This window comes from Jatropha curcas, chromosome 7, assembly GCF_041381405.1.
Source record: "Jatropha curcas cultivar XTBG-Jc1 chromosome 7, XTBG_Jcur_1.0, whole genome shotgun sequence".
NCBI lineage: Eukaryota > Viridiplantae > Streptophyta > Magnoliopsida > Malpighiales > Euphorbiaceae > Jatropha > Jatropha curcas.
The window spans coordinates 23601692-23624142 of NC_143157.1; the positions used below are offsets into that span (position 1 = coordinate 23601692).

The 22451-nt window shown below is 30.9% G+C and overlaps 3 protein-coding genes across 3 annotated transcripts; 2 read left to right on the top strand and 1 right to left on the bottom strand.

The window, feature by feature from the left end:
• Positions 1-1260: 1260 nt before the first annotated feature.
• On the top strand, positions 1261-6323 carry LOC105632859 (uncharacterized). The gene is made up of 4 exons (XM_012215315.4): positions 1261-1548; positions 4447-4515; positions 4593-4699; positions 5456-6323. Exons 1-4 carry the CDS (start codon positions 1389-1391, stop codon positions 5951-5953), a joined length of 834 nt encoding a protein of 277 aa, XP_012070705.1. The 5' UTR covers positions 1261-1388; the 3' UTR covers positions 5954-6323.
• Positions 6324-10845: 4522 nt separating this feature from the next.
• Positions 10846-11887, top strand: LOC105632860 (uncharacterized). Its single transcript, XM_012215317.4, has 2 exons — positions 10846-11459; positions 11589-11887. The coding sequence occupies exons 1-2, from the start codon at positions 11107-11109 to the stop codon at positions 11644-11646; spliced, it is 411 nt and encodes a 136-aa protein (XP_012070707.1). The 5' UTR covers positions 10846-11106; the 3' UTR covers positions 11647-11887.
• Positions 11888-12316: 429 nt separating this feature from the next.
• OCT4 (organic cation/carnitine transporter4) lies at positions 12317-16346 on the bottom strand. Its single transcript, XM_012215318.4, has 2 exons — positions 15833-16346; positions 12317-13665 (listed from the first exon to the last, which is right to left on the bottom strand). Exons 1-2 carry the CDS (start codon positions 16236-16238, stop codon positions 12482-12484), a joined length of 1590 nt encoding a protein of 529 aa, XP_012070708.1. The 5' UTR covers positions 16239-16346; the 3' UTR covers positions 12317-12481.
• Between the last annotated feature and the right edge of the window lie 6105 nt (positions 16347-22451).

A 22451-nucleotide genomic window follows, 5' to 3' on the forward strand; every position in this document is an offset into this window, starting at 1 on the left:
TTTAATGAATTCAACATGAGTTAAATAACTCTGATTAATCAATAAGGAATTTTTAATTATTATCAATTAATGAATTATATATATATATATATATATATATATATATATATATATATATATATATATATATATTTTAATAGGCATATTAGAAATGCATTATGAATCATAAAAATGTAACAAAACTTGTAAAACACTGTCGCACACTTGAAGATTAGCATGAGAATAGAACGCTTTTACCAGCGTATGAGATCCTATATTGACTTGTCTTCTAATCCATCTAACCCCTATATTAGGTTTGAAATTTAAAATTTGCCTAAAATCTAAAATAACCACTCCAAACTTTGAAAAGTCTCGTGAGTTAGAGTTTAAAGTATATAAAAAGACTTTGACAATCTGTAAAAACACAACCTGCTGAAAGATGATTATTAGAAATCCAAACTAGACATGCTCGTAGAGCTAGCGCCTCTGCCAACACCGGGCCTTCATAACTATCAAGAGTGTCTAAGATGGCTTGAATAAAACGGCCTTCAGTCGATTCAAGTATCATTGTATATCCAGCTAGTTGCAGCAATGAGAAAGTCGCGCCATCGATGAAAATCTGCCATCCATCATCGGTTTCGGCTCCCAACTTGGAACTGGATTTGCTATCAGCGATAACAAGGTTCCATTTCATTGCTACCGCTCCATGCTCCATCTTAAGATTAAAATATTTTTGTTGAATTCTTAATTCTGGTTTAAAACTATCACTTCCTCCATCCTAAGATTATAGTTTCAGTTTTCTTTTTAATTGTCCCAAAATAATAATTCCACTTATATTTTTAAAAATATATATTTTAAAGTTTCCATAATACCCTTATACAATAATTCTGTATAAATAATTATTATAAGTTGAATTTATTAGATAGTGAAAAAAAGTCTTAATTAATTTTAAAATCTTGATATACTGACTATTCATCATATTTTGAAAGTTTTAATGAATTATTAATATATAGCACTTTTAAGATATATGAAAAATAAAAAAAATTTATAGTTAAATTAATTTAAAAAATTATTCTTAAACTGTAAAAAAATATTTGAAACTATAATTTTGGGAGAATATTGTATATTAAATGAGTATGAGAAGAACTAGCTAATGCATAACTCGGTCCGGCTCAACCTAACTCGTTTTGGGGCAGTTCTGTAATATAGGACAGGCCTATGGGGTTACAAATGTAATTTGGTAATTGGCCATTATGCGGCACTCTCTTTTATTGCTTCAAGCGCAGTCGAACAATGCGTCCTCAGCGCAGGAAAAGGAAAATACTTCGTTTTGGTGTATCTGTCGCTCGAAAGGTTGGGGGTTTTAGCTAAAACCCTTGAGACTATCCATCACTATCACCATCATCATCATGGCTATGAGAGCTCGGGCAGCTTTGTCGGCGGCGGCTCCACGCGGATTGCTGCGGCTGTTCTCAACAAGCTCCTTTTCGTCCTTCATTCCTCCGCAGACCAAAGAGACGCCTTCTGCTCGAGAAACGGCACCGCCCAACTGCCAGCTATTTGTCTCTGGTACGTACCCTTCTCTTTCTCTTTTTTTTTTTTTTTCTTTTTATTCTATTCTTACTTTTGTCGATCGATTATGTTAATTGATTATTTAATTTGATTTTACCTTTTTTTTTATTGAAAATATAGGAAATATATAAACTTTATTAGATGTGATTTTCATTTTTATTGAAAATCTTATAATAGGATTGCTGTGTTGTTTAGTTTTTGTCTCTTTTATATGTTTGTTGGGATTTTTTTTAAAATTTTTTATTTTGATTTTTAATAGTGTGGCTGCGTATGATTGTTATTTAGATGCTGGTAAGATTTGTAATTTTCCCAATTATACAGTAGATGGGTATTCTTCTGGTTTCTATCATGGTTGTTAATTTGTTGGTTTGGTTGTTTCAACCTGTGAATAGGATAGAAACTTGAAATCAAGTGTTTTTTTTTTTTTTTTTTTTTTTTTTTTTTTGAATAAATGTGCAAAAGATGTTGATACATGGAGTGTTGAAAAGGGTTTGCCATTTTATTTGCGAAAACCTACCTAATGTAGAAAGGGTATGTCATACTCCCGTCATATTGAATACATTAATGATACTTCTGTCATGGAAGTAGGACATAGTATGGTAGTGCATGTGCTGATAATATATCGTAAGGATTTTTTTTTTGACATCTCCTGGAGATATTTTTGTTGGATTCAATTCAACAGTAGGATTAATTTTGAGGCATATTGAATATTTGTTCATATAGTACTTAATACTGATACCTGTCTGGCTGATGTATGTTTTATAGGCATCGGTTCCAAATAACAAGATGTTAAGTCTTTTGATGCATAAATGGAAGGAAGATTTTGGGAATTTAATAATTTCATTTGATCCTTGAATGTTGATAAATAACCAGTTTGGTAATCGTGTTAGGCATGTTTTCAGAGGTCTGAGTGTCATACAAAAACTTGTTTTTCTTTTTTAATTAAATCCATTCATATTATTTGGTTGATAAATATTAAGATTCCATGGTTTTGTAAATTTTCCATGTAAAAATTCAAAAAATATTAGTTGGCTTTATGCGATAATCATCAGTTTATTCAATTTAAGTGGTTTTAATTTTCAATTTTTTCAAAATGTTAGTTATATGATCAATTTAAAATTAACACAACAACACTCTTTTGTCAATGATCACCAATTATGAATTGCATTTGAATTGCTTTTATTTACTTAATGGATGCTTTTTTTGATTAGGAATTGTAAGGGTACATAGAGTATATATTATATTAGTCAATTCGTGAACTTTTTTGTTAATGAAAAATTCAGTATTGCATCAACTGTGACAGTTAGATTTTGGCCGCAACGCACTGACACATCTACTTTAGATTTTGAAATCAAAATCAAACTTTGAAACTATTAGTTAGTTTATGTCATCTCTTTTCTGTGGAGGAACATCTAAGATGATGAATGACTTCTGATGATGTTAAAATGGAATAGATCAATTCACTTCCTTATGCAGAAACTGAACATTATTAAATTGAGTCATGATATGTTGACAATGTATTGAGAATCTATGTAATTTAGTGTTGTTTGACACTTGGATTTTCTGAGTTTAGCATCTATGGTTGCTGAACAATTCAAGTAACAGTTGGTAAACATGTGTGCAATTTTCACACTTCGTTAGAATTGCATGAAACACTTCCTTTTAATTGAGTGCAAAATTTGTATTAATCTGAAGTTGGCATCATGCCTGAGTAAACCTCCAGAGTCTTGTTTAACACACACACAACCCCCCCCCCCCCCCCCCCCCCCCCCCCCGGCCTGACTTCACCCTTTTTCTTCCCCTCTTTTTATCTCTTTAATTAAGCAAAACATCTGTAACGGATTTCATTTTACTTTTTTCCCATTTAGGGAATGGTAGGAGTGGAGTCAAGGTTAGGAATGCCTATATTAGTTCAACAACCCAGCTACACTAGCTACACCCCAACTCCCAAGAGGTCTATTAGTAAGTGATATTTCATTTTGGATATGGGTAACACGGTGTGATTCATTTTCGCTTATAGTTTTAATGAGAAACAACACACCAGCACAATTCTGTTTTGAATTTGAAAATAATTGTTCCAAGTATAAGTTAATTTTGCATCTATCCATGAAAAGTGTGATGTCAAGTCTTAGAACATTTAACTGCTTTGATATGCTGAGGTATTATGAGAAGCTGAGAATAGAGGGGAAGCAAGATACTATATCTAGAATAGTTTAACTTGTGCACCTCTGTGAAACTTTTCCATTAACTAGATTTTTTCTTTAAGTCATTATTCCTGTACGAGTGAATATTAAACTGACATTATATTGAAGAATATGTTTGATTGAATTAATTTGTTTGAAACAATTTGACATAAGTAACTACTTTATGTGATGTTAATTGCAAACTAGTGAACTGGTCAGCGCAATTACATTTTTTTGCTTTTCAAGAGCAGAAAGGCTCGTTTCTTTTCTGGCCTTTATAATTGGTCCTTTGAACTTAAATAATCTCGACTACACTTACAACTTGGTGGGTTTTGACTATATGGATTGGCTTGGGTCCTTCAAATGCTGATGTATTTCTCTGGCCTGTATTAGTGGGCTTTTTTTTTTCATTTTTTTTTTTTAATTTTCATACCTATTTGTCTCAACAGGTACTATTAGGATTCAGAAGATTTCTGTTGCATGGATTTTTTTTTTTTTTTAATTTTAAATTTGAGCCGTATAGAGTTTCTTTGCATGACCTGGTGATTAGAGATCATCAAGTCAAGTATTTTTCTCCCAAGTTGTATATTGATGACAATTTTTGCAATTTTAACAAATTGCTCTTTGAGATTGTTTATTTATTTGGGATGATCTATTTAACTTAGTTAATGCTTTGGATTTTGAACTATTACATTTTTGAATCTGTTTTCAGGGCTTAACAAAAGAACTACTACAGAGAAACTAAAAGAATCCTTTTCCCAGTTTGGTGAAGTGGTTCATGGTTTGTGCTTCCTTTCCCTAAATGTTTAAGAAATTGCCTCTATGAGTTACTAACATTTTCCATCTTTCTTTTTATAGCTAAAGTGGTGACTGATAGGGTGTCAGGATATTCCAAGGGGTTTGGTTTTGTCAGATATGCTACCATAGAAGATGCTGCAAAAGCTATACAGGGAATGGATGGAAAGGTGAGTAGATTTTCTTTCATTCCATCAGCAAAATTAGTGTACAATCCTTATACTTTGTTCCCATTATATAGGAACAGGATTAATTAACAAGTTAAATTATTTATGTAGAATAATATAAATAGTGACATGAGAATAGTGTTTTTAAAGGCCCAAGGTGCAAGGGTCCTGGAGCCTGGGGTGTAATGCATAAGGTGCACAGCCAGGTATGTGCCTGGTGGATACAAGGCGCATCCTAACTTTAAAAAGGGAAAAAAAAAAGAAAAAAAAAATCTATCCTAATTGAGTATTGTTTGAAATATAAAATATAAAACTCAAGTTAGCTACATTAATAGGCAAAAAAATATGGTTTATATTTTCTTACAATTCTGATAAATAAATTATTGTTGTTCTTTTTTTCTTCATAATTTTTATTTATATTACTGAAAAAACTAACATGAATATGTTTTAAAAGAAAAAATAAATGAATACATTGATGTCCTATTTAATAGAAGTAATTTTTTTTATAAATTCAAAGATCAAAGACTTCACGCTTGAATTAATTGGCTAAAATTGTAACTAAATGTCAAGCTAATATTGAAAGGAAAAAACAGATTTGATAAATTAGAAAAAATTGTGCAAAAATTTGGATATTATCTTATCATTATGCCTTTGATTATTCAATTAATTTATCCATTTCAATAACAATGCTGATTATTATCATCACTATTTCTTGATTGTTTGCATATTCAATTTCTGATTATACTCCATATTCTGTAGTTTTTGGATGGCTGGGTTATATTTGCCGAATATTCAAGACCCAAGCAGTTGCCTTCTGGCAACGCAGGCCCTGGATATGGGAGCAATGGAGGCCCGGTATATAGGAGCAACACGAGTGCATATGGGAACAATGTGGGTCCTTCATATGGGAATACCAACAGTGGTCCTGAATATGGGAATGCAGCGGTTCCGACATATGCTGGCAACATGGGTCCTGCACACGGTAGCAACATGGGTCCTGCATATGGGCATTCCACAGGTCCTGCATATGGGAGTAACACAACTTCTGTATATGGGAATACAACTGGTCCCGCAAACTGGGGCAATGCAAATTCTGTACGTGGGAATGCTACAACTCCTGCATATGAGAGCGACAAGAGCCCTGTGTATGGGAGCAACACTGATCCTGCATATGGTAATACCGTTAGTCCAGCATACGGTAGTGATACAGCTCATCCATATGGTGATGACAGGAGTGTTTCATATGGCCGTCAATGACTCGTTCTGAAGCTAACAAGCTTGGCATCTTACAGATATTTCTAGTCAGCAAGGGGCTTGAATTCTTGAATATTATTTTGGTTTTTTTCTCATAGCTTGAGACTTAAAAAAGTATTGGAGCCTCGTAGTTTGCTGATTGAACTCTGAAATAGGTGAGAATGTCTTATGTTGTCGTATGCGACGCACTTTTGGCTATTCAGAAATGTCTTATAAAGCACGCCCATAATGAACTGAGGTAAATTAGTCTTACAATTGTACCATTGAAAAGCTTTTCTTGCGTGTCATTTGGACCATTTGGACATCAATTGTATCTGATATTCGAAATCTAATTTATTTATAGATTATATGCATTAAACTTTTGAAGTAATAATATCAGCTGGGCAGTAAACTTCCAGGCCTTTGGTGTCTTTGAAAAATTTCACTCTTTTGGTTTCTTGCTGTTTGCCTTTTGCGATATTTTCCTTTGTCCTTTTTCTAATATTTTCTCCTGTTTGTTTCTCCTTTGGCTTTTCAGTAGTTGATTCCTTTTAAAAAAAGAATGAAATGCTATGTGATCGGTTCGGTTGGTATTTTCAATTATATAAAGAATGAAAGGTCTCAATTTTGAGTCTGTCAATCACAACAATTTTCAACCTCTTCCTAAATTTTTAACATCAAATAATAATGATAATAATAATTATTTTTTACATCACCATTTCTAATGTTAATAACGTTAAGATTCTTACTATAAATTTATATGAAAGTTAATGGAAGACATCCACAATAATATTTTACAATATCGAAAAAGAGACCTATCAAAAAAAAAAAAGTCAAAATTTCTAAAACAACGATTTTTTCCTTTTAAATTTTTTTTTAACAATTTATTTAATTAATTAAAATTTAAATTTTATAAAATTTAAAATAAATATATTTGTAATCATTAGCAAAATTGATGAAACTTTTTTCTTTTGAGTATTCTAAAAATTTTGTTTTTGTTAATAAAACGTATTATGTTCTCAAATTTCCAATATATATATATATATTTACTAAGTATGAAAAATGTGTGATTCCAAAATCATGATTTTTCTTTTCGAAAGCGTGCCAAAACTGATGGATCCATTAAGATTTCTCTTTGGGGAACTTGAATTATTGGTTCACCAAGTTGGTGGTGTTTATACTCAACTAGTCATATACTCAGTGTGATCGTTGATTATAAAAAATCCAAAAAAATATTACGAATTCACTTAACATTAGAGACTTTAGATGAGTAAATAGTTTAGCGTACTATTTTTGTGTCAATCTAAATATCAAAGAGAATACGTACGTGGATGATTGGAAAAAAAAACTCTGAAATTTGAAATAATATTAAGATTGTTATTCAATAATATTTTTAATTGCTTTATTAGAGGAAGTACCTCTAAAGTTTTATTGAAAAAAAAAACTGAAAAACATACCATTAATGTAATTAAAAATATTAATTTTATCTCTATTAATGTTCAAACTAAAAGATAGAAAAAATAGGAAAAAAATAGTGCCAAATCAGTGCCCTAAAGCTCTAATTTTGTGCCACTTAAATTTATACTGATAGGGTAGTTGCAAATCTTAAACTATCCAAATTCGAATTTATTTAAAAATAGTACAATTTTCACTAACAATGTATAGTATACCCACGGGTATCCCTTAATACAACGAGTAACGGATATCCAAACACCTATACTTGTATCCTAGCTACCCGTATACATTACGGATAGTAATTTCACCATCTGTATTCGTCTCAAACTCATTTATAACTATCTATATCATCTTTAAATAGATCCAAATGAGTCGAGTATTTTAAAATACCAGCGCCGCTTCCAATCCTAGACAAGACTATAAATTTAAGATTTAAAAATGCGCTTTTCCATATATATATATATATACACACACACCCACACGCTAATATTGATTTTATATTCTACTATTCTTTCTAAGGAAAAGTATATAACAAATTTAGTCCAAACAAAGTATATCAATTTCCATTTATTAATTATATATCACTTGAACTTGAAGGAATTGCTACGTATCAACTTAATAGAAGATAAGTTATAAGTACATAAATCAATCAACTCCAAAAAAGTCTTCCTTGGACCACCTATGTATCAATTCTTTGTCTCATCTCAACTTGTCTTATAGGGTGCATTTTGTGCCTCAGCTTTCACTTTTTATTTTATGAACTATATTAGGCCTCAAGAACTCAAAATCATGCTGGTACATTGCTTATAGCACGAAAATTCAAACCCATCGCATACCAATTTTCTCTCATTAATTGCAAAACCACAGCTGGCCCCAAAACCCTATCAATACAGTGCACATTGTTGTCCATATGGGCCAATATACGTAGAGAGTTTGCCCTTGGTTGAGGCAATCCAACATATTTTCATGCCCTTGAAAGTAACCAAACAAGAAGATATCTAAAATTTTCATTTTCCATGAATATGTTATTTGCTACATAATGTAAGATGAAAAAATTTAATGCGTCTTCTATTCGTGACAGTTCTAGCATTTTCACAAACACATGGTAGGCACATGGTCATTGACTGTCAATGTTTAGTAGGGTTGAGGATTTCTTGACATGTTCTTTTCTTGTGTGTAGAGAGAATTTTCCAGAAAATAAGGGGGAAAAATAATTAAAAAATAAAAGATTCAAAAAGCATCTTTGTTGGGAGAATGTATATGTGGGAGTTGGAGAAGATACTACATGTAGTGTGTAGTATCTGCGTTGGAGAATTTTGTGGTGCAAAATAAATTTTTATTTTGTCAATATGCATTGAAACATCTTTTTCTACGTATTCCCAATTTGCCAATTGTTCAAGGAGAGAATAAGTTTTTTAAATTATGTGATTTTTACTTGAAATAGTTGAGCTAAAGATAGGTAATTAAGATTTTTTTTTTTTAAACCATCCAAGTCTAAAACTTACAAACCAATTAATTTGGATTTGTGCAAGACAGATCAATTCAAGTTTTTAAAAGACTTTATACTCATAGCTTGAATTGAAGACTTGACCAAAGAAAAGAGAATTATGGCACCTTGTCTCATCCTGCAACGATTAATTAAAAAGCTTTTAATGAATTGAAATCAATTTATAATCATTAAATTGAAATGAGTTGAAATCGAAGGTTTAAAAAATGAATAAGGTTCACCTTCACAACAAAAAATTAATGAGAGTCTAATAGATCAAATTGAAAAGTAGAAGCGCCATTAAACTTTATATAAATAAATAACTATTTAGTTCCTTATGTTCAGTTATAATTATAATTTCATCTATCTTATTTGGTAAATTTATTGATTAGTTCGAACTTTTAGATTTAGTCCTTTGTCTAAAAATGTAATTTTTATTATTAAGTAAGAGGCTAAATGGTAATTCAATAATTAGTTTAAGGGTTTAAATTTTGAATATTACAAGGTATTTAAGGTTTTTTTTTTATGAAAAGGGAGGTATTTGACCCTTAAAATGACACTTCTTGAAAAATTAAATAGTTTATCAGGATTAAACTTTTAAGAACTAATTAGTACATTTACTAAATATGAGAAGTAAAATTATAATTATGATCAAATTTGAAGGACTAAATAGTTATTAACCCCAAAACCATTTTTACAAGGAGCAAATCTATGTACATATTGAGAATAAAAAATATATTTCCGAAAGAGATGTGGTTCTTCACAAAATAGGTTCCTAATGACTTCTACTATGATCTGTATAATTCCATCATTTGTTTTAAATTTAAGACAATGTCCATTAATATTTTTATATAATTTCACGTGCAAATTAAATCATTTGAGATTGTGAAATAAAAGAAGGATCTTCAAGTCATTTCGCAATACAGATTTTTTTTTTTTTCTCCAATTTTCTGTTGTTGCAGATTTTTAAAATGTAAGTTGGTTGAGCGAGTAGATTGCCCACCACGATGAAATCAAGTCAACTTGATTCTAAAAAAATTCATTTAATTTGTTTTTTTGAAGAAAATGATAAAAAAAAAACCATTTGCTGCCGAAATTTTAATTAATTTTTTTATTTTTTTAATAATTTTTATTTATTTAATCAACTTTAGATATATAAAATTATAATTTTCACATATTCAAATAGAGCCTCTTTCATGTGTGTGAATCAATAATAATCTCTTACACCCTAATAAATAAATAGAAGCTAGACAAAAGACTCAAGACAAGCATATGGAACAAATACCAACTGTTTTATCCTATGAAATGAAACCTATCCTTAAATTTAAAAGTATTTAGTTAATCAAATTTGCTCTCTTACATTATAATTAATTAAGAAATCATACATAATCTAATTAATAAATGGACTTCACATCAGTTTCGCTAATTAGTTATTATTATTATTATTTTTTATTAACATCTTTCTCAGTTTCATATATAGGCCTTGCCTATATATATATATATATATATATAAGCAAGTTAAATATTAGCAAATTGACATATTTAGCCGTACAAGACAATTAAGATTAGCCATTGCATATATTAATTAACGGGTAATGAAACAATCATATCTCCTAAAACAAAATTTCCATATACAATTAATTTTATTGTCCATAGGATCTATTTATAGAAATATTATTATATAATTAGCTTCATTTTATTTTCCTTTTTTCAGGAAAAAGATTGGATTATCCTCCTAATCCTAAAAAAAAGAAAAAAAAAAGAAAAAAAAAGAAAAAAAAAAATTTATGCATCCATCCATCCAGCAATATGGTTCTCCACAAAGACATGAGAAAAAGGCGGGGTAACTTTTGCCTATTTGCCTTGTCGCCATTAAAGCGACGGGTCCGCCATCAGATCCACTCTTCCTATTCGAGGGGCACACTTGTAATAACATTAAACTCGATGCCCATTCTTATCCTAAAATCAGACAAAGCCCAAAAAATGTCCTCCCTTTATAAAAACCACCGCTCGTATCCCCAAATGAACCTCACAGTTCCGTCTCATCACCACCACCAATCTCTCCCTCGCCGCCTACCAGCAGTCATCAATGATGACAAAAGATGCCCTAAACCCTAAAACGACATTGAGAGAAGAGGGTTTCGGTTCTCCTTTCTCTTAATTTCGTTTTGTTTTTGTTCCTTTTTTTTTTCTATTTCTATATTTATATAAATTATATATACCTATAATCTTCATCATGAAGTTTTTTCTGGAATTCATGTCTTGTTGCGGTCCCACCGGTGGTGAAGTCAACCAGAAGGATATGCCGGAGCTGTACGGGCGGCGTTCGGAGGAGACGCGGGCGCTGGTGTCGTCACTGACGCTGCGGTCGTTGACGACATCGAGAAGTAGAAGAAGGAAAAGAGGTACTACATCTCCATCGTCGGCGACTGTAGTGGCTGTGTGGAAGCCCACGCTATGCTCGATATCAGAGGATAACGTGGTGATGGTGGTGGAGGAAGGAACGGAAAGGGTGGTGAAGAGGAAAAGTAGCGGTGGTGGTGGGTCCCGTAATATAGCTAGTGTTGCCAGCTTCAATGAAGATTACAGGTAACCGTTGTTTTCAATCTTTTCCTTTAAATTTCGTCTCGCTCTCTTGGCCCGATGTTTCGGGCTGCTGTTATTGTTGTTTCGGAATTTTAATAATGAGAATCTGAGAAATTTGTTGTTTGGTTGCAGGCATAACAATCACTTCACAGCAATTCCTACATTCTCAGCCACTCCCTTCATGTTTTAGCATTTTATATTTGCCAAACAAAATTAATCAAAGCCTCGTTTGATTTGTTGAATATATATAATAATATATATGATGTAAATATATATATATTCAGGCAAAAAAAATGTCTTATATGGGTTGGTTTGTCTGTGTTAAGTGCAATTTTTCACTCTGTATTTCATCCAAAAGGGAATAAAAGGGAGTGAAAATTTATTGGAAATTGAGAATTTATAATGGAATTTGCTCATTTCCCTTCTCTATCTATCAACTTTGAACTCCATTTCTAAGCCAGTTGGAACTCCTCAATTTGTTCGGTGTGTAAACTTGTAGTTTCAGTAGCTTAAAATTTAAAATTTCATACACAATTTTTTTGTCAATTGTGGTGGAAGATGATTAGAGTATTATTCATTTAAAAAAAATAATTTTTTTTAATTATGAAATAATTTTTATTTGTATTAGATATTATAGGTATAATTTATTTGATAGTAATTTTATATTTTCCTTTTCAAAATAAATTTTTTGAAATTTAACATAATTAAATAAATTTTATTTATGATTTTGAATAACCATGTGGTACATGTACAACCAAATAAGCTCGAATCAAATAATGTCCATTTGTAATAATGATAAGCTGTGATAACGCTAAATTAATTAGTACAAGTCAAACAGAAAAAAAAAAAAAAAAAGTGAGTAAAAAAAAAAGATGCTCATCCCCATTTTAAATTTATTACCATATGCTCATCCCCAGTTTTGTGTCCATTACAATATTGACTAATTGCTATGGCCCTAGAAGGCCTCATCAACTCTTCCTCATGTTACTCAAAACTCAAAATACATATTTCAAAGAAGCAAAACATCAAACACCTCTCCAGCCACTTTCACCATCCTCTAATCCACTCATTGTATCATACAACGGCTGATTTAGTGTCTCCGGCAAGTAAAACGCAAGCAGTCCTCCCACAATTCCACAAACCGCAAAAACAGAAAACGGCAAGGCACCACCTAAAACGACAATAAGTGGTGCCAATATTGCCCCCATTTGTGCTGCTTGTGTTGCACAACCAAGGGCAGCGTTTCTAACCACCGTAGGAAATAACTCTGCTGTATATATGAAGAGTAAATTGTAAGTTCCGGCCATTCCAAATATACCAAATATCCCACACACCATCTTTGTCACTTTCCATACCCCGACACTTCCCATCAAACTTCCCATAAAGCAAAATAAACCACTAAACCATAATGTTCCGACCGCTAATGGTTTCCTTCCGAATTTGTTCAACAAAACTGCTGTTATAAGGAATGCTGGCATTTCTGCTACTGCATTTAGCAGCACGTTAAAGTAAAGGTTGGTTTGGAGGTTGACGACGTTTAAGCTAAGACCGTAATAGACAACAGAACACAAGAAGTTAATAGCCACAGCTAAAAACAAGCGGATTCTTGTTATTGGTGATTTAACTACATCAATTAAAGAACCTGTTATTGCTTCTTTTGTTTCTGTAGGTTCTTTCTTGCAATTTTGTTCATTGCTTGAACGACTATCATTTGCATCTTCGTCTAGGGCTAGAATAACTCCATCAGGAAGAAACTTTCCATTTGAATTAGCAATTTTGCGCATTATTTTCATTGCTTCGCTGATTCTCCCGCGGACAAGGTACCATCGCGGAGACTCGGAGATAAACGGAATAACAAATACAAGGTAAATAATTGAAGGAATTGAGGAGGCAATGTAGAGTGCACGCCAAGATTGAAATAAGTATGCTATACCAGATAATACGGCTATTCCACTTGAGAAAAAGTAGAATGTGGACATGCCAGCTGTGCCACGCTTAGTAGGGCCAACAGGCTCGGTGGCAAGAACAAAGGCGCATAGGCCAACTCCTCCGGTGCTGAAACCAGTGAGAAGACGGAGAACGAGATAGGTCCAGTAGTCTGGGGCTAATGTTGTTAAGCAACCAAATAATGCGTTTAACAAGCAAACTACTGTTAGAGAGCCTTTTCTTCCCAGTTTGGAGTCTGAAAGATGGCCAAATATTCCTGCACCTGAAAAATTCAATACTGCAATTATTAATAAGGATGTTATATATTTATTTATTTATTTTTCTTTTTGTGTGACTTGATTGGTACTATGAGTAGGATTTTGCATACTGTATCGAGATTTCAGGCCGAAACTAAAACCAAATTATTCATTCAAGATTAGAGAATTAATGTAAAAAACGGGAAAAAAAATAAATTTTGTTATATGGATGGAACAGTTTAAAGGAAAAAAAGAAAAGATAAAAGGAACATAAACTTTCACAAGAAGGAAGAGAGACTCATAAAAAGATATGAGAACCAACAAGCTTTACATTGTTATCAACATACTCATTGCATCTACGAGACGTGTTTCATGTGATCCCACTACACTTTTCTTGCTATTATTTCTCCATTGAAGCCAAGGAGAATGAAATCATTACTCCATTGGCTCTTTCCAATGTCAGAACATGAACTTTATTTCGTCTAGAGTTCTGTGGAAAGAAAAAGATCCACACCCTTTTGAACAAAGTCAAAAGTTAAGGAGAATGGAAGTTTTGACTACAAATTAGTTTCAGTTACAAAAGCAGTGGCTCAACAGAACTTGACATCTAAATAATGCAATACATCTACACATATTTGAGGTAAAACTTATCAGTATACTGTATTTGACTATTTAAGATCATTTCACCTAATCAAATAAAGAAGAGGAGAGCAAAAAGTAGAAATCTATCTCAAAAAGCAAATAGCAAATGCTAAAGAATCAAAACTAAGAATGAATAAAGAAAAAGGGATAGAACGACCCATATGTAATATCCTCTTTAGTCACACATATCACTATCATTAGACGCAGTGGAAGTGGGTTAGCACGGACCATTTATTTGGCCTTAAGCTTTTGTGACCGCGCCTTTGTTCTTTTTCAATTATATACATATAATTTAAGTTATCTTTAGAGTAAAGTCAGAATTTTTAAATTAAATAAACAAACTAAATAGTTTTGAAATAAAAACTAACTAAATATATTCTCTAATTCAAGCTCTTTTCTTGCTTTATTTTTAAAGTGGAATTATTTACAGGTAAACGTAGAAGACACCGAATGTGGTCAGCAGTAAGATTTTTTTTTTTGTTTTTTTTTTTTTTTTTTTTTTGAGTGGAAAGAATTTCTTTTTGAAAACCATATATAGTGAGGAAGATATAACGTGGAAATGACGTGCACTGACATTCTATGATAAATGAGTATATACTATATAGTAATATAATTAAAAATTAAAAAAAAAAAAAGAAAAACAGATAAATTGAATAAAGCTTTACTTATGACATCATCTGTTGAATAAGATTACTTTTATTTTATTTTTAATAAAAAATCTCGAACAAAGCTAAAAAACAAATGCGGTGTCCATATATTTAATTCACATAAATATATATTGTTATAATTGCAGAGCTCGATGGCTCCAAATTATTAATAAACGTGCATTAGTCGAGGAAAATAATAAAACTGGCATTCGGAAGTTCATTAGAGTATTGTAGGGCCCACGTACAAGTTATTATTCAGATAATTACTATCTTAAAAAATGTAATTCGAAATCTTTAATTTTAGCGGGGAATGAGTCCTAACCAGTCCAATCATTACTAAATAATTTTTTTTATTATTATGAATATCTTAAATTTAACTGTGTATACTTTTATTGAAATTAAAGTTCAAATATATTTGAACATTATCTCAAAGTTAATACTCTAAAGGTCCGACCACATACTGGATTTCCTTAATGGAAAACTACGTCTATCACGTGACAATACCAAATATTAATTAAACAAATTAGGGCAAACTGCTTAGTATCCACCCTGTCCTTATTCAAATAAATTTTTAGTAATAATAATAATAATAATAATCATCATCATGAGTTAGTAATACAAAATCAAAGTCAGTATCAAAATTGTTGGTCCAAAAATGCAACTTAATACAACCATATAATAATAATAATATAATGCAATTTAATATAACCATATAATAATAATAATAATAATAAATGTCAATGAATGTCAAGACGAGATTTCGGAAAGAAAAGATTAAATCATGGGAGAATAAATCGGTTTAACGCTAAATTAGAGGAAACCAAAGATTTTTTTTCTTTTTTTTTTTTTAAAAAAAAAAAGAAAAGAAGGAAAGGACGAGAAAAACGCAGAGACAGAAACTCACCGATCATGCAGCCGCCAAAGAAAACGGCCTGAACCAAACCAACCTTGAACTTCTGATTGCAAACCAAACTCCACTCAGCAACTGTGGAGCTTTCTAGAACACCGACCCATTCCCACGAACCCGGTTCAAACGAACAAACGCTTTTAGCCGTTTCCTCACAACCCGAACCCAAACACCTGAAATCCGGTTCACGATCGGCAAAGATCATGACCATGGCGTGAAACGCTTCGAGAGCCCAAGCTAAGCTGGTTAGCACAAAGTGACGGAATTGCCATAAGCCAAATTCGCCGCAGTACTTTTGAAGCATATCATCTATCGTTAACTTTTCCGGTTCGGATTCTTTCGGAGAAGGTTTGAGCAGCGGCGACCGGAGGTCCGGATCTGATGGTGACGACGTGATCGCCATATTTGTTTCTGTTTTATTTGTTGTTTCTGTAATATTACATTTATTGCTAGAAGAATGCTTGTTATATAGAAATGGCTGATTGAGAGAGAGAGTTGTACTCGGATTTGCATCTTCTTTTTTTATTTCTTTTTTTTTTTCTTACTTAAATTTAAAATTTGTTTTTGATAGGACCATATGCGACATCCTTTTCTTGGCATGGTGAAGAGTGGGGACGGAAGAACACGTGGACACCGAAGAAGCCGTTGATCTCTGATGTTGGACACGTAACAGATGCGAAAACCGGTTGATTTGCCATTGGATTTTTGGATTTGACTGAGAAGTGGACTTATAATAGAAATGTTGATTGGATGTTATGGATAATGGACTGCACCATGGAACTTGGAAAGGCAAATTGTGACTTTTTTTGTCAGAATTTTGATTATTTAAATTTCTTATCTAAAGGAGAAAAGAATATGCTTGATGCTGTTATTGAACTAATGCATGAACTACATGTTCTATTACTAAATTTTGATGGATTTGATTTATCTTACACTTTTTTTTTTTTTTTTTGAAAAGTGATTTATCTTACACCATTTACAACAAATCAATCATATGCATATAGAATTAATTTAAATATAAATAAAATCTCATATTCAGTATGTTATAATTTAAAATAAAGAATTAATTCAATACTCTAAAATCACATTTCAAATAAATTTTTAAATCATAATTCATTTGTACTTATTTTCTAAAATATTCGATATAATCATTTAAAAAAAATAGTAAATACGAATCATATTTATTATGTGCAATATAATAATCTTGTTGTTTATTTATTCAAATGTGAATAATAAAATTCATATAAATAAATACATTCACTTATACCTTGATTAAATATTATATATATAATAAGTAGTAAAATTCATCTCTATGCTTTTAGAAGGATTAGCCTAGCCAGTGTCCAATTTTCTTTTTTCTTTTTTTTTTTTTTGTTTTTAGGAACAAAACGAAGGAAAAAAATTTTATAGAATTCATTTATTATGAACAAGGGCTAGTTTGTTGAACTTTCTTTTCTTTTTTTTTAATTTTTAGGAATAATGATGAAGCATAGAAATAATTATTTTTATTATAATTATTTTAACTGTTCAAGATTATACTACTTAATTCCTTCGTTCTAGTTTGGTTACTCTTTTATAGGGATTTGTCTTTTTTGTTTGTCTTTTTTTCAAATAATTCTTAGATTTTTATCTTTTAATATAGATGTGAATTATTAGTGTTTAAATATTGAGGCTTATATTTTCCCATATTTCGGGATTTTATTTTTAGATCTAATTCTAAATTATTATTGTTATGATTACAATAATTTTGTCTAAGATATTTTATTATTTAAACAATTAGGTAGAAAGAAATGTATATTTATTCTTTAATAGAATGAAGAAATTTAAAAGTAATTATAATGAACTTGTAGAAAGACCACCAAATCAAACACTGCCCATAAAAATATAAACATATTGATTTATATATGTATACAGTTTCCTCCAGCCAAAAATTTTAATTTGATTTCTTCTATAAAAAAAAGTCAAAGGTTCTTTCCTTTTTTTGTTAGTGAACATAAAATAATAGTAATAATAAAAAAATGGAAATGAGATTATAAAAAAATTCCCCTGTAATAGCTGGATGAGGATGAAAGCAATACGGGTATTTTAAGATATCTATTTCACTCCGATCCATTTAAAAAGGATATGGGTAGTTATAAATGAATTTTAGGACAGGTTCGGATAGTGAAATTAATATCCGTTATGAAAACAGATAGGGTATGGATATAGGTACGTGAGTATCCACTACTTGAGATTGGTTATATTAAACGGATTTGATAGTGGGTACCTACAAGCATCTTATCCATGATTAGTAAATATTGTATTTTCAATAAGTTCATATTTGAATAGCTAAAATTCGTTGGTAACCTATCTATATAAGGGTATTTTATACAGGTTTTAAACAGACACGGGTAATAAAAATTTAAACGGGTTTGAATACGAATATTTAAAATGGATATTTAAACGGATTTTCAATAGATACAAATTGTAAAATTTTAAATGAATATGAACTTGGATAGTTTAAAATTTGGGAATACTCGACCCGCTTTCATCCCTAAGCTGGATGAATCAGTATAATACGTTGATAATATAAAGAATAGATATAGTGATATTTTTTTTAGGAGATACAGTGAATTTTGAAAACCAAATTATTTGAGATATATTAATACATTTTTCACACTTCATAGCCAATATATGGAACAATCAAAAATTGAACTTTGTAGTGTAAGGTCATCATATTAGGGAGATTAGATAATACAATTCTCAAAATTGAGAACTTCGGTACTAAATTTTAAAAATTAAATAGTAACGGAAAATGATAATTTTAGTGTTTGAACATTTTAATTTTTTGATTTTAGTTTTTGACCAAAAAATATTTTAAATTGAGTGTGAAAATTTATTAAATTTTGCAATTAAGGCATTATAGCTGACGTGTCATTTTGAAAATATAATTGGGACGTTATGGATCCTATTTTTAATATGCTGGCAGGTGACGTGGAAATAATAAAGCCTACATCACTTCTCTCACATGCACATCACGTGATTTCCCACTTTTAAGTCCTTTTTTGCCTTTCATTAATAAAGCTACTGTGCTCACTTCTCATCTCTTCTACGCAGTCTCCTTTAAATATTGAGGAAGAGAGCAACAAAGCAAGGACCAAGATTAAAAAAGCTCAATCCTGGAGAAGAAGACGGAAACGAAAATGACTTTTTTGACTTATTTTTTTGTTTCCATTTTCTTTTATTGCTAACTCAAAGTTAAAAAAAAAAAAAAAAAACCTTAACCCTTGTTAATCGGTTGTTTAGTTTGGTGAACTTTGTTTCATTTGCAAAACCTTCATCAGAACAAACCCTTCATTTGCTTTGAATAAAAATAACTGCCTAGTCAGTTCCATTAACAACAATAAAATCTTACTCCTGCCTTTTTCACTGCCCTTTTCTTTTTTGTTCTTCTATATATCGCCATGATCTATCTATTTCACCATCTTACACTTTAAAAAACCGTTTCGGTTCTCGGAACAAGTGCATTCTGCTATAATTCTTGTTTAATCAAATTGGGGATCCATTAACGTGCTTTTTACCTAGCGAGTGGCAATTTGTTTGAAACATCCTGTTTCTGTTTGCTGACTTTTGAAATGTCATGGATTGGTTAAATTTATGATGTGACTTTTTTTTTTTTTTTTAAATTTACAGTCTTTAGCAGGAAATGCTTCGAGGTTTGAACCAACCCAGTCTGACTCTCCATTCCTATTTTACCGGTTTTTAAAATAATAGTTCAGATATTTAATTGTAAAAACTTTCTCGTTTTGACATTAAAATAGAAAAAAATTAAAATGTTTAGATACCATAATTATAATTAACCGTTAAAATAATAGCAATTAACCAATCATCACTAATTAAAATTATATTCTTGATTTTGCTCAAAATGGTCTAATAGGGAATTCCAGATTCTTTACAAGAATTGCAGAACCTAGTTGGACCTAATTTTTTGATGGTAACAATTTGGGATATCAGATATGGAGAAATTGATGACTTGATTGTTTTAAATCTAATTGCGATATTTCGTAAGTGTTGGGTTTGGGGAAGAAATCATTTTGAAGGGGAATATTGGGCTTTAGAATTGGGCCAGATGTGCTATGCCATTTGGGCTTTAGAATTGGTTAGTCAATTTGAGAATGAAATCGGAAATATTGGGCTCCTTGGTTATCATAGCCTGTTGTATATTTTTATTTTTATCCAAAAAATTACAAACTTATTTATTTTTTTATTTGTTGTAGTTTTTTTTTTTAGACAGAAAGACGATCATCTCGTTGGAAAATCACAAGTATACATATATATATATATATATATATATATATATATATATATATATTATGAAAACCAGCAATCACTGCTAGCCAGAACTTACGCCAACTACCGGAACTCGTGCAAAGAGGTAGCCCACATAAGGGCATACCCGATTCACCACCCCTCGCTTGCGGCTTACAGAGCCTTGGTGGTCCAGCTACAACAATGATAGATTGCATTCTTCAGTTTTTCAATTATTTTAAAGCTTTTTCAATTTTTTTATTTGATTAAATCATTATTTAATTAAAATCCACTCATAAAAATTTCAAAAAAATAATCAAATTAATTCTGAAAATTTGTAGCAGCATTAATATTAAATATTGTCAAAATATCAAATTCTTCAGCACATGAATTAATTCGAAATTAATCCAATAATTAATACATTATTTTACACTTTAAGGGATAGAGATGGAAGTGGTATAGGTATTTTAGGATACCCGCTCCGCTCCGATCCGTTTAAAAAGGATGAGTAGTTATAAATGAGTTTGGAAGATATAGATAGTGAAATTACTATCCGTAACGGATATGTGTAGTGAAAGTACTACCTGTAATAACTACATGTAAGGTACGTGTATAGATCTTTGGATACATGCTTCCCATTAACCTATATAGTAAACTGGTTTGGTGGTGGGTACCCACGGGTACCTTATCTATTGTTAGTAAATAAGCTCGAATTTGGATAATTTAATTCGCGAGTATCCTACCCATTTAAGAGGTATTTTAAACAGATTTTGAACAGATACGGGTAGTAAAATTTAAACGGGTTCGAATACAGACATTTAAAATGAGTATTTAAATGGTTTATATACAAGTAGCAAAATTTTAAACGGATGCCTGTATAGGTAGTTTAAAATTCATAGGTACTCACTCAGCTTCCATCCTTATTAAATGGTGTATTGGATTAAGACTTTGTTAGATTTTAAAAGAATTTTGAAATCTTTGGGTTAGATGATTCATTTGTAAATGACTCTTTTATTCATACCTACCACCCTAAAATCCAACTTAATCAATAATTTTATAAATCCTTCCAAATCTGTAATTTGTTAAATACTATCAAATTTGTATTGATTTTATAAGAGCCTGAATTGAATAGATAGAATACGATTGAGATTTTAAAATCTAATAGAGTATTAATCCAATACAATCAATCATTGGTCACCATGAGCCATCGACGACTTATAATTTGTGATTTTTCATGCATTTTTTCTTATATTTAATAATAACATTTTAAAATACAAAATTTCTATGATTATAAATATTTTTATATGGTCTTATGAGTTGAAAATTTTAATAATACAAACAAAAGTATTAATATATAAATTACTACCCGTAATGAATACAGGTAAGGTACGTGAATAGATCTTTGGATTCTCGCTACCCATTAACCACTATAGTAAACTGGTTCGGTGGTGGATACCCGCGGGTACCTTATCTATTGTTAGTAAATAATCTCGAACTTGGATAGTTTAATTCGTGGATACCCTACCCGTTTATGAGGTACTTTAAACGGATTTTGGACAGAAATGGGTAATAAAATTTAAACGGGTTCGAATACAGCTACTTAAAATGAGTATTTAAATGGTTTATAATAAATACGTGTAGTAAAATTTTAAACGGATGCCTGTACAAGTAGTTTAAAATTCGGGGGTATTCATTCCGCTCCATTCTTATTAAGAGGTGTATCGGATTAACACTTTGTTAGATTTTAAAAGATTTTTGAAATCTTTGAATTGTAAGATCGATTTGTGAATGATTCTTTTATTCATACCTAGCACCCTAAAATCCAACAAAAATCAATAATTTTATAAAATCCTTCTAAATCAGTAATTTGTTGAATACCATCAAATTTATATTGATTTTATAAGCATCTAAATTGAATAGATTGAATACGACTGAGATTTTAAAATCTTTTAAAATCTAATAGAGTATTAATCTAATACACCCCTTAGATATATTTCCAAGTGCAGGAACACTGGGTAATTAATTAGTAAATACTTTATTCCGTGCATAGAGTTTTCTAATTGATTCTATTCTATACTTAGAAATGTAATTTTTTTTTTTTTTGATATATGGAGGTCCAATAAATCGGAATAACTTTGAGTATAACTTTATGGTGGAGATAACTTGAACTCGAGACCTCTCATTCCCCACATCTACTACGAAAATTAGAAAGACCAATCAGATTATACTTGATTGGGTATAAAATGTGCATGAAAACATAAAAACTGCATTTTATATAAATATAAGTGAGAATGGGTTGTATTTTACTGAACTATATTTTATTTCTTTC